Raw genomic sequence first — 13726 nt, forward strand, 5'->3', positions numbered from 1 at the left:
CCGTAGTCGTACAAGTGTGGTCCGGTGTTTTTTTTAATTGGGTTCGAAAATGATTTGTCATGTGAAGAGAGAGTATTTTCATCGCAAAAAATATACAACTTTTCTTAATTAGGGTATTAGTTATAAAATATGGTTTTTGAACAAAATAAATGAAAAATTTTAGGTGGGGGTAGAGCATTTAGAAAGCATGTTCGTAAGTAGATTTTAGCAATTTTCTCTATTTTTAACGGTTAGACCACGTGGAAGGCCGTCGTGGTCCACTGTAGTCCAATTTGTTTTTTGCAACCGACATATTTAGAGGAGAGAGAAAAGTGGTATCGAGAGAAAGAGAGTAGAGAGAGAGAGGCAAGGGGAAGTTTGAGCGTTAAGTTTGATTTTTAGGTGCCATTATTTTGTGCGCCCACTTGCTGCGCTTGGGCAAAGCTATCCATGTGTTTGGTTCAATACGTTGTTTGGTATTTTCAAGTTTGACTTTAAGAGCTTTTTCCTAGAAAATTTCAAGTTTTGAAAGAGGTATTCTTAAATGCCATTCCAAAAAAATCTCTCTCATTTAATAGAAGATGTGTAAAATTTTCAAGTAGAATCTTGGTTTTTTATTTTATTTTATTATCTACATGTATTTTTTAAAATTTTGGTTTTTCATTCTACTCTATTATCTACATATATTTTTGAAAATAAATTACTCTATTATCTACATATATTTCTGAAAATAGATTTCTAAGTGGACGATAAACTGCACCAATCTAGAGTTTGAAACATCGGTCAAAATTAAGGATAATCAATCCCACTTGCTGTTTCTTTTCTTTTTTTTTTTCCTTTAATTCGAAGTTTGACCTCCTTCATGTAAAAAAAAAACAAAGTAATCTAGACCTACCCGAAACAACAAAAAAAATAAATGTATAAACTATAAAATAAATAACTTTGAGGTCATTTAACCTATCTGAAAAATAATAATTCATCGGTATGCACATTTTCAAACTAATACGTCATAGTTGCAAGTTGCAACTTTTTTGTTTATTTGTTTTTTTTGGGTAATTCAATAGGGAAGACATGCCTCTTTTTCTTTTCGCAAAAAGTTTAAGGATTAGTTTTTTCTAAATAAAAGTATATAATGAGACCATTTACCTTTTATATAATATTGTCGCAATCAACCGTGATCATTAGATGTGAAATTGGGCGACTGCATTTATTTTATTAACCAATCTAAAAGTTTAAAAGAAATTTTTCGAACTTTGTAATACATCCATACTTTCGAATTTGACATCACATTATTATACGTAATTTTGACCTTGGGGTAGTAAAAAAATAAGTCATCGCATTGTATACAATATTTTTCTAAAAAGTGTAAGTAAAAGTGCATTGTAGTTGCAACTGTTCAATATAGATATGAAAGCAAGTGCCATTCATGGAAAATGGGGAACATTCACCTTTTACCATGGAAAGTGGGGATTCAAATAAGGTGAACCTTTCTCTTTACCTCTTGCCCCTTCTAACCTTTGTCTACGTCTTATCTTCTTGTCACTTCTCCCATCCTTTCTATCTTTTTCTCCTTTTTTTTTTTTTTGTCCACTACTGTTATCTTGTAATCCTATTCATGTTCTCAATGAAAGGCTCACTTAACGTTAAAAAAAAATAGATTCGGTGAACCTTTCCGTAATAAAATATATATCTGTGGTCCATATCAAATGAAAATCTTAGGTGCCTGTGTAGGAAATCATTAAAGGATAAAAGTTGTCTTTAGTGGTGATAATCAAGTAGGAGAACATTAATGGTTGAGCCATCAAAATAAATATTTTTAAGGGAAAATTGCCCAAAAGTCTTTGGATAAGATAAATATTTGAAAATTACTTTACATTCTACGTTGAAATATCATTTTTCCTATTTCTTAATATATATTTTTTCAAATTAGGTTTTGACATCTCATGTTTATAATTGATTTTTTTTTTTTTGAAAAAAGGTTGGGTTCAGAACCTCAAATTTAAACCAGTTGTTTTGAGTGAAAGGTTGATTAGGAACTTAAAATTCCAAATCAAGCTTTCAACTTAAAAATTAAAGCGATGGATGTAGACATTGGAAATCAAAACCTAGCACACAAATTGTTTTCAGCAAAAAAGTTTAGGAAAATCACGTTCCAAACCCAACCTTTACTTGTAAAATATTTATAAGCGTGATCCGAACTTTTAATGTCTTGAGCGTAACAATTATTTTTGAGTGAGGACTGAGTTTAGATTTATAATTTCTGAATTCAGTTTCAGTAAAGTAAAGAGAGTTATAAGTTCTGAATTCAGTTTCATTAAAGAGAGAAAGAAAAAGACTTTAGAACTTGAAGATTTGAAGCCCATATTCGCATAGAAGAACTGTATGTTGGCTTAGAACTTCCATTAGAAGATGGAAAAATTCTCGGCTCAAAAGCATAGCAAATTATATCTTCTTTACGGTTGGTTTTTGAGGGTTTTGCTGATCATGTGTGGGCAGTTCAGTTTACCACCTCTTAAATTTTAGAATAATTTATGCTAATTTTCTATAAATTAATTTAAATTTTAAAATCCATAGTTTTTGTTTATGTCCCTTTTCTTAAACTTTTTTTGTTTTTCTCAAAATTAACATTCGGGCTATCAATATCCAAACCAAAACCATTGATAAATTAGTCCAAAATTTGAAACTCGGAACTGGTTTGTTTGAATTTTGGGTTCAAAATTTCAAATTCAAATCGACCTCTTATCCTGTAATTTTCCTTAGACGCGTTTATGGTCGAGACAGTTAGAATTTTGAATTAAAAAAAAAAAAAAATCAATTCAAATTTTTACATTCCCAACTGGTTGGTTCACAAAATACGGGTCCATAATTTGAACTTTTGAACTGTTTACTCAATAATTTCAGTTCATATATGAAAGTCCCAATCAATAGCATTTTGAGAAAAAATAAAATGCATAAAAAAATAAGTGTACCGTTTGTATAGAGCCTAGGCTCTAAACAATAACCTACTTTCAAATAGTGTCAAGAACTGTGGTTTTAATATTGGAAATATTTGTGATAGTCTTAAAATATATTATGATATTTATTTATAAAGTTTAAAACTTAAAAAATAGTGTAGATCAAGATCTATGAAAAGTTGAAAATCTTGAAAATTGACTGTTAAAAAATGCATTATAAAATACACCATTTTTGTCTCATGTCCATGCATGTTGATGTCGAGATGATCAATTTGGAGATATTTGAGCATCAAAACAATATTTTCTAATGAAATTTTTGAAGTAGGCTCTAATTTGATTGTTTAAAGCCTCAGCTCTATATAAATTTTTGAGGTGGGCTCTAAAGGCATAATGTAACTTACAATTTGGGGAATATATGATTGACTCCAAACAAATTGGGGGATATTTACGAAATTTTCCTTAAAGTTTAAAGGTGCTTGAAATTATAGTTTTTGCTATTCCACCATTTACATGCCAGCAATCCCATCGCAAAGATGATATTTCCACCCATGCTTTGGGTGGCATTAATAAATCGATGTGCCGCGAGGTAATGCCTAATTAAAAAGGAACCCACTAAGCTTTCACCAAATTTCCCGCCACTTGAAGACCAAAAGCGATATAATCGAAAAGTTCATGGTTATTTCTAAAGTAAAAGGCCCTTACCGCCACTTGAAGACCAAAAGCGATATAATCGAAAAGTTCATGGCTAATTTCTAAAGTAAAAATATTTCCCTTTCTTCCCCCTCCCTATCCATATGGACGCGCATTTATGAACGTACGACTTTTCCTTCATTGTCTATCCTCGCAACGAACGGTCTAGATTGGCCCATCTTCTATGATGCACACAGCTGAACCGAAGCTTATCTCTACCGTCAGTTGAGTATAGTGGATGGACGATCGTTGTAGCAAACAACACATGCTGAGCTCACATACCATACTCCCTTGGAGTGTAGTTTATTTCTACTTTCTCAGAAAACATATTTGGTAGATTTCTCCAATTTAAAGGTTTTGAAGGCACTTGAGAATCACCATATGATTATTCTCCAAAGAAAAATTTTGAAATTTGAATTTTCTAACACTCGAATTTCCCTGTCTCCATTCAATCTCGAAATATTATTTTTTTCAAGCGCATAGAGATGCGATTAAGAAATTCTTTTATTTTGTTAACATGTAGATTGAAGAAGTTAATCCCCCCAAAATTTTTGGTTCTGAAATTAAGTAGATTGAAGAAGTTAATCCCCAAAATTTTTGGTTCTGAAATTAATTCCAAGTGAAGTATTAACCAAGGGAGCAAATAGACAGTATACTCCCTGAGAAGTATAATAACTTTTAGCTGTTAATATTTTTTTCCCTGTACATCAAGCGATCTACCCACTCCATTTTCCCGCCCATTACAAACCTCAGTAGAGAGAGAGAGGAGTGAGATAGGGGGATAGAGAGAGGAGTGAGGAGATATAGAGAGAGAGAGAGAAGAGAGAAGAGAGAGAGAGAATGGGGGCTTCTGCGACACTGAAGAAGGTGCAGAGGAAGTTCAAGCTGAGGAGTCTAACCCTAAACCGGGAAGCTCTCAATGAGGTCACGACATTCCTCACCAACTTCAGCGAAGAACAAGAAGATGAATATCTAGACCTCCTTCTCAACCAGATCGAGCAAACCACATGTAAAAACATATTCACCTTCTTCGTTTTCTCTCTCTATGCCGAATTCTACTTTAGATTCATATCTGATTTTTTTTTTAATTTATGGAATTTCCAGTTTCTCTTTCTAGCCCCTCCTCCTCAACCAGATCGAGAAAACCCCATGTAAAAAAGAAGACATATCCACCTTCTTTATTTTCTCCCTCTCCAGCCAAATTCTATTTATATGTAATATCTTTTTTATTTGATGGAATTTCCATTTTCTCTCTCTAGTCCCCTTTAGATTTAATTCACAGTCTTTTTATAAAATTTGCAAATGTCTCTATCTTGCCCCAATTTGTTTAGATTTTTCTTTATCTGATTTTATTCAGTAGGCTTCATCAGTGTTGGCAAAAGTTGGCCGGTCCAACTTGGAACCGGCCGGTTAAACTGGAACAGGGAACGTATATCCGGTTTGGCTGGGTTAGGTGGTACGGCCGGGTATTTAAATTTTTTTTTCAAAAATATAATATAAGATATCAAAAAATAAAGAATTTGTTTGTAAGGTTTTTGAATGTTTTATTTATTTATTTTTATCATTTTGGCAAAGATTAGAAAGTGTTTTGGCCATCAATACTTATTTTTACATTTTTTATTCGTTTGTGGATTATGTCTAAAATACTCATGGGCACAAATTGATTTTTAAAATCCATTTTTTTCACTACTTTTCAGCTTCATGTGTGTGTGCTTTGTTTAATTATGCTTTAAATATACTTTTTATATTTTTTACAGTTTTGTTTTTGTGTTTTTTAACACTGTTTTGGACTGGCTGAGACTTGCCCGGTTAGGCCGGGTGAACCGGCGGGTTTACCTGTTTCTCAGACCCACCCCTTGGCTGGTTTCCAAGTCCGGTTCGATTTTTCGAACACTGGGCTTCATTTTCCTCTCTCTAGCCCAATGATCTCTTAGATTTACTCTTTTGTTTTCTTTTAAACCAAAATTTCAGTTTTTCTTTAGCACCAATTCCTTTATAGTTTTTTCTTTTCACTTTTCTTTTTTAATTAACTTTTGACATGGTTTCGTTCAAATGAAAGTGAAGAAGTCTGTTCTGGACAAGGAGGTGGTTCGTCCTATTGTGGAATTGTTATTAGAGGCTGATGCTGCAATAGATACAGGCAAAAGTTGCAGCAATGAGGGGGCCCTGCGCATAGTCGATGCTTTTCTTGTGCCCAAGTTGTCTTATGATCCCATCAAAAAAACTTTTTATGAGTAAGTTCATCACTTAAGATTTGTTTCTAAAAGTTGATGAATGCAACTGTTTTTCTTTGTTTTTTATTTAGGTAACATTACTCTCTCATCAAATTTATGTCTAGTAAATTGAGCAATGTATCTATCTACTTTCTTATTCGAGTTACCCCAAAACATATATTTGGCTTTTAGTTTTTGGGAGTGAAATTATTGATTTGTGGCTGTGGTATTTGATAAGAGAAATATTTCAGTTATTTCCATTCCTGCTAATGTAACAAAAAAAAAGGTATTTCAGTTATTTTATTTATTTATTTATTCTTTGGTTCATTGGTGATCTACAGTGGGCGTGTTTTGTTGCAAGGTCTAATAGGTGAATTTTAGTGCTAGAATAGCTGCGCAGGTCGTCATCTAAGCAGTGGCTCATGATCATCAGAATTTATTCTTAGAGCTATATGGAACGATTTTTCTTAGGGTTGTCTTGTTGGTATTTGGATATATTAAAACTTCAGAAGAAACTAGCACTTAACTATGACTTTTCATTAAAAATAAGTATGGGGCACCCCAGATAAATCCACAATGGGCAATATGATTCTTACTGAAGGTAAGGGTCTATGGGATATGTGAGAACTGGTCTCTTTAGAAAAGTTAAGCTGCAATTTAACTTTGTATATTAACAGTATAAACTGAATTAAAATCACGATATGCTTGTAAACTATTTCTTCTAAGATTGTATTGAACTGATAATGGATGCCAAAGGCTAAACTTTGTCATAAATGGGACTTATGGATGGATATCAAATCATAGAATGCGTTATTGGTTGATGAACATTGTGAAGTAAGCTAAATGAATGTGTGCTTTGTAGGATCATTCTCAAGGCTTTTAAAGTACATTGATGTTTATTCCTTTTTCTTCTTTTTTTTCAAGTGTTAACAGTGGAGCCTAGGACATTATATTGAGGCATCTGCCCCCCCAACCACTGATGCCTCCCCATTCCCTACATGGACATCTTATTCCTTTAAGTAACTAAATGCATTTACGTCTCAAAAAGCGCCTAAATGCAAATGCTATGGTGACCACATAAACCTGCTGCTTTGGATTACCTCTATGATTCTATTTCTAATGTTTTTATGACTTCTTATTTTAGATATACAGGGAATCTGCCTATTCATGGTGATGCATCTTCAAAAGTTGCTTTATATAGGGAGAGATATCAGCTGTTGAATCAGAGGCTTTTACGCAATAGTGATTTTTCTAGGCCAGCTTTTGATACAGATATAACCCGATCAGGTGGTGAGGTATGGTCACGAGAGCATGCCATAAAAAAGTATTGTCATTTATGACTTTAGTTTGGATTTTTTGATTTATGATCTTATCTAGTATGTTGTGGAAAACACTCGTTACTTTGAACGCTACTTGGACAGATGATAGGATTTTGCTGGTCTGTAGACTTTTAATTATTCACTAAAATGTTGCATTTTAAAGGTTTGCAAATAGTTAAATGCCTTTTCTAAATTCAAAATAAATACTTGATGGTTCACCATTCAAGTGAAGCTGAAACTTCTTGTTTGAAATCAAACTTGATCTGTAATTGTCGCTAGTATTATTGATTCTAATGAATGCAGTTGATTCCCATACAAGCATTGATTGGATGCACCGGAAGGAGATGGATCATGGGTGTAATATCTCAGATGGAAGATGGGCATTTCTTCCTGGAGGATCTAACTGCAGCAGTTGAAATCGACTTATCCAATGCAATATCCTTTATGCAATTGTCGCTTATTTCATTTTCAGAAATCATTGAATGGATTTAATGCAAATTGATAAAAATCAATATAATTTACCAAGTCTAGAGATGATAGATTCCATCGATTTGCTAAGTTGTACGTGGTATACCTAATGTTATGTTTGTAAATCAATAGTAAAAGCATCATGTGTATATCCTACAGATCTATGAAAACAGACTGGTAACTTGACTAAGTTCTTATGGAGTATTTCTACATTCAGATATTGAAATATAAACACATCTCGAGGTAATGTTATTGATCTAGGATCATGTATTATTTAAATATTCTAATAACCAAAGTACATAACCTGTCATTTGAAGTAGATTCCCATCACTAATCAGCATAATAAATTATTGTTATTATAAGCAATTTAGAGTTTTGTATATTTTAACTAATTAATAACGGATTTGGACTCTCAACCGAAACAGTGGGACTACCAAAGCATTTCTCTTCTGCTCAAAGTGAATGTCATCATGGTCTGTATACTTTGTTAGTTACTTATAGCAGTTAGATATTTGTCAGATTACCAGCATAGATGTGATATTTCTTTGACATATATATCACAAGATCACTACGGGATTCTTTGTGGAGAACACTATAATTCTGGCTGAAGGTGAGCTGCATCCAAATGGGGTGTTTCAGGTATGCACTCCTTTTATTTCAGTTAATCTTGATACTGTTTAATTTTCCTCCCAAATGTCCATGAGCTGAGATACTATTATCATAATGGAATCTAAGCCTCCATGCCAACTGATATAATACCTTAGATTTTATTGCTTTTATTTTTGTTAAGAATATTAATTCCTGTGCAAGATGGACATATGGGTAGTCTGGTCCCTGCAAATATTTGCGTTGAAAATCAAGCCTGAGCTTTAACTGATACCGCCCAAGTCCAACCCGAAAAAGTAAATTTTCAAACTTCACTCTCAGATACTGGGAGCATGTCCCAGCAAATTTTTTGTGTGACTTTTGGTCGGCCATATTGTTAGCAAATTAGATTTGAATGTTGTCATCATCTTATTATTGATACTATTCAGCATAGTCGTCTCTATCTTCTCTTTTATAATGCTCTCTTTCCTGATTATAGGTCCATACATGCGGCTTTCCTCCCTTAGAGGACGGGAATGCTTCTCTAGCTGTACATACAGGACTAGATTTCTTTGGGGCTGGGTATCTTACACCTGAAGAAACTGTATGCACTTTTACTCATTTACTTTGTAGACTAAAAATGTTTGCTATGGATTCCCATCTCCTAAGACTTGCTCATTCACCAACGGAGCTTGGATTTCTTTGACTGATCATAGGCCAGACTTGTGGAGTTGGAGAAAAAAGCAGTGAATGATATGTTTGTCATTCTCTCTGATGTTTGGTTGGATAACGAAGAGGTAAAATTATCTTCTGCTTTTCTTAACTTAGTTCCCAGAGAAATTACCAGGATGGTACCTGAAACATAGATCATGCAGGTGGTTTAGGAACTTGAACCACCACGGCTGTTTGTGGACCCTTCAATTGTTATAAACATGACTTGTTTTATGTCGTTTCAATTAGTTCACCTCTTATCCATGTCTGGCATTTTAAACAACCCATCAATTGTGTCTCTTTTTTTTTTTTTTGGGTGGGGGTTTGTAGTCAATTTTTTCTAAAAAGTTGACTGGTCAAGATACCATTTTAAATTTCTAAATTTTGGACCATCTTCGTGATCAATGCAGTGTTCTATATTTTTTTCTGATATTTTTTGCATATTTCTTTACCCCTTGCTAACCGATGAAGATCAACCGTGCTGTTTTCACATATGGAGAAGACCATGGAAAAGCTAGCTGCTGTCTTAGACGGTTATGAGAATGTGGAGGTGGTGCCATCTCTCTTCGTATTTATGGGGAACTTTTGCTCTCGTCCTTGTAACCTGGCCTTCAATTCTTACTCTAGCCTAAGGCATGTGATATTCATTCCCCTTTGGCCACTCAAAATGATAATTCTGCCTAATCAGGTGGACCCTCTTGATATATGAATTTTGGTGGGGGACTGATAATAAATGATCTTGTGTTTGCAGATCGCAGTTTGCAAAGTTTGGAGAAATGATTGCGGCACACCCTCGGTTAAAAGAAGGAAGCCGGTTTTTGTTTATCCCCGGTCCTGAAGATGCAGGTGATGTTAAAGCTTCCAATTTCAGTTCAGTTTTGTTGCATTTCATGCTATGGTTGTATCACTTTGTAGAGTTTTTGTTGTTGTTTTACTGTGGGAAGGGTTTCTCTAGGTCCCCGTTTCTCAGGAGTCAGGACTCGCAGATTGCTTGGTCAGGGGACCACTGCTTTAGCAGAACCAGTATACTATGATGCTATTTACTATGGGGAGAGTACCCTATAGCTCAATTAATGATGGAAACCTATACTATAATCCAATTAATGATGAAAACCACAGCCATAGTCCATTAGTTCACATAATTAGAGAGTACCCTATAGCTCCCTTAATGATTGAAACCTATACTATAATCCAATTAATGACGGAAAACCACAGCCATAGTCCATTGTTCACATAATTCAATGAACTAATGAATGGAGAGGGAGAGTGGGACCCACCAGAACAGCACAGGACCCCAATGGAGAGCCCTTCTTAATCAAAATCCATCACTTCATTGCATATTTATGATTTCCATGGTCCATTGGACTATAGTGTACTTTCCCACACATACACACATGCACACACACACACACACACACACACACACACACACACACATATATATATATATATATATATATATATATATATATATATATATATATATATATATGAAGATACTTGAAACGCTTATGGGCGAAGTGCTATCGTGTTTTGCCATAGGTTCCAACAGCCCACATTGAATTTTGGAAAGTAGGGATCCAATGTTAATATTTCAATTTTAAGTTTTTTTTGGGTGTGGTTTCCATAAGGTTGCAACCTTAAACAATCCAATGAAGGCGCACCTTCAAATTTGATATAAAATATTCTTAAGATTATCTCAAAATCTATTTTTATATCTAATTATAAAATTTTAAACTCCAAAAATGGTTAAAATCAAGTAGAACTATTAACATATGAAAATTTAAAAAATGGATGGTCTAGATAATGTGTTGTAAGACGCATTATTTTTGGGACTCAAAATCCTTTTTTCTTTCATAATCATATATCTCGATGTCGAGATGCATAATTAGAGGGTTTTTCAACATTAAAATAATATTTTTTAATGGGTTTTGAGGTGCAACAGTAGTTCTACATTTTAAGGTTGCAACTTTATATAAACTTTTTCTTTTCCTTTTCTTTTCTTTTATTTTCTTCTTTTTTTTTTTACAATTCAGAATGACTTCGAACTTTGAGGGTGTATGCACCACACTTGGGCTCACCTGAAAATTTTAAAAAAATTAAAATAACCAAAATACCCCTACAACATTCATGGGGTAAAATGGTCATTGTTATTTCTGAATTATTTTTAATATTTTTTTAGATGCTCCTAATCATGGTGCGCACACCCTCAAATCTAGAGATCAATCCTAATTGTGTAAAAATAAAAGAAGATACGAACCCAGTGTCAACTGTCCAAATTTGTTCAGATGGTTGTGGGCCTGTGTGAAACACTAGCAGTTATCGCATAAACATTTTTAAGCTTTGTCCATATAATTATAATTTGTGGGAAATTAATATTTATCTTTTTTCTCTTATTCCTGCAGGTCCATCAACTGTTCTACCCAGGTGTGCTTTGCCTAAGTACCTGACGGATGAGCTCCTAAACCATGTCCCGAATGCCATTTTCTCAAGCAATCCTTGCAGGTTAATCCCCTGCTTCTCGCGCGTAACTACATTAATACAGGGCCAATAGATTTGGCTAAAACATGATTTAAATTTGGACTGACCTCAATTTGGACTGCTAGGCCATTTTTCTCTAACATAGGAAAGTTTTTTTAATTAAATTATTGGTTCAAAACTAGATATTCAGCTTTTCAAAGTCATAATACTTAAGCATGGATTGGTTATTTTATGAAAATAGAATAAGGTTCTACACCCAAGAGATCGTGTTCTTCCGGCGAGATCTACTCTACAGAATGCGCAGATCGTGCCTAATTCCTCCTTCAAAAGATGAGACAGATGATCCTTTTGGGCATGTAAGTACAATTTTTGCATTCTACGAGAATGAAAGTCCTTCCTTTTTGGTAGTCTGGATGAACTCAGAAGATAAGATTATACCGAGAAAAAAAAAATGAAAAAAATTCCACTATGAGACTATGAAGGGTATCTTTGATCTTCGCAGCTTGTTGCTACCATTACTCACCAGAGTCATCTTTGCCCACTGCCTCTCACTGTACAACCCATCCTATGGAACTATGACCATTGCTTGAGGTTGTACCCTGCTCCTCACACGGTAATCTCTATTTCTTTTGATAATCTTCGCAAAAAAAGCATGCAGAGAGAGAGAGAGAGAGAGAGAGAGAGAGAGAGAGAGAACTAATCATTGAAGCCCATGCCCGATTCCTTTAGAAGTTGTTGCTTACAAAATAAAAGGAAACAAAATCATCAAACATACTGCATTGTGATTGCTTTTCATTATTGTTGCAGATTGTATTAGCAGATAATTGCAAGCAACAGGTATTCAAGCAAGAGATACGTAAAAACAACAAGACCCTGCAGATAATTACTTGTTTTAACCCAGGCTCCTTCTCATGTGATTCTACATTTGTGGCCTACCGCCCATGCAATCAGGAAGTTGAGCTATCAGCACTGTAAAAGCCTGAAAAGATCATGGCACTATGTACTCTTTCATGAGTGATCCTCATCCAATTGTGCATGGTTTGGGTGTAAGTTACTGACTTAAAGAAGCAAGAAATAACTTTGCAATGGAAAATCTCCATATTATTTGAAGGTTATGCATACACTCCTCAGGAGAGAGAGAGAGCTTTGCAGTTTGCACCACTTCGGTTGTTATTGTCTATTAGCCTTTAATTTTGTAAGTTTTTTTTTAAATGTAATTCTATATGTTTTTCTTTTACGGGGAAATAGATTATATAGTCTATACTCTTGACTGAGTGGTTCAACTGTGTAACAGTCCTGGTCCTTTGCTCTTTTGCATGGCACAGCCAGTTCCTTGGAAAGTGGAAGATCCTTGGCCTACACTATGTAGGCTTTAACAGAAGGACACAGTTTCTATGAGTCCATGTCGAAATGAGTCACCTATGAAAAATTTATTTTTGAGATGGATGTTTGAACTGAAGTTTTAAGGACATGTAATCTCTAACATAGAGATCATGAATATGAAAAAGTAAATAAATTTTGAAAATAAAAAATAATGATTCTATTATTTAGAAAACATTTAGATCTTTAGTTTCAATTGTTTTTAAATGGACCACCTATTTACATCCATCTTGTTTTATACCTTGGTCTTTGCCGCATGAAACAAATTTTCTTAATAGAATGACGGTTACTAAAATTATGAAATTGACAATGTTTTTTGTGGTTTGTGATATGTTTTGAATAGTTTAGTGGTAGGAACATAACTTGAGATGTGGTATTGCTAATGTCAATTGTTGACCATCTAAGCCCAAGTCTTAGTCCTCCGATTTGTGATCTGTCAAAAATGAAATGCTCTAGTGAAACAACAACTGCCACATGAAAAATTTCATGATGTGCCTTTATATAATTTTGTAGGGCGCATGTGGCATACTTTTGGGGGAGCAAAATGTGCACTTCGAATCTCAGGTAAACTACTTGCTTAATGGATTTATTTGATCGAAAACTTTGGGATACACCTTAGAATCACTTGATAAGTATTCAGAAAGACCCCAACAATTTTGAATTCCTGACACTTGCATCGATTGTCTATATGGCACTGACGGTCAGTGATGATGGTTTTGAACAGAGTGTCATTGCCATGCTAATGCCAAATGCTATTTAAATGTGGTGTTTCACATTATATTTGGAAAGGGTCCAGACTCCATTTTCCTATGAGTGTGGTTTGTATAAGGCTGAGGGCCTTAATAAACAAAGTAAGATGCACTTACAAATAGTGTTGAAACATGTTTTAATATCATAAATATTTGTGATGCCCTGAAATTTATTTTCACCTCTAATTTTAAAATTT

The 13726-nt window shown here is 34.2% G+C and overlaps 1 protein-coding gene across 4 annotated transcripts; it reads left to right on the forward strand.

The window, feature by feature from the left end:
• Window positions 1-3955: 3955 nt before the first annotated feature.
• DPB2 (DNA polymerase epsilon subunit B2) lies at window positions 3956-13698 on the forward strand. Of its 4 annotated transcripts, XR_016053872.1 has the most exons (15): window positions 3959-4632; window positions 5683-5857; window positions 6981-7131; window positions 7459-7590; window positions 8185-8262; window positions 8708-8812; window positions 8925-9005; window positions 9422-9552; window positions 9671-9765; window positions 11325-11424; window positions 11642-11756; window positions 11903-12013; window positions 12208-12446; window positions 13294-13344; window positions 13505-13698. XR_016053872.1 is itself a non-coding variant. In XM_020670320.2 (13 exons), exons 1-13 carry the CDS (start codon window positions 4464-4466, stop codon window positions 12215-12217), a joined length of 1431 nt encoding a protein of 476 aa, XP_020525979.1. In that variant the 5' UTR covers window positions 3956-4463; the 3' UTR covers window positions 12218-12670. The 4 variants fall into 4 exon arrangements, 2 of the variants coding, with proteins under 2 accessions (XP_020525979.1, XP_011625269.1); XR_002281807.2 differs by having other exon boundaries at window positions 13294-13698; XM_020670320.2 differs by lacking the exons at window positions 13294-13344; window positions 13505-13698 and having other exon boundaries at window positions 3956-4632; window positions 11903-11991; window positions 12208-12670.
• The last annotated feature ends 28 nt before the right edge of the window (window positions 13699-13726 follow it).

Source organism: Amborella trichopoda, chromosome 4 (genome assembly GCF_054954075.1).
Source record: "Amborella trichopoda isolate Santa Cruz 75 chromosome 4, AtrichopodaSantaCruz75HAP2 v2.0, whole genome shotgun sequence".
Lineage (NCBI taxonomy): Eukaryota > Viridiplantae > Streptophyta > Magnoliopsida > Amborellales > Amborellaceae > Amborella > Amborella trichopoda.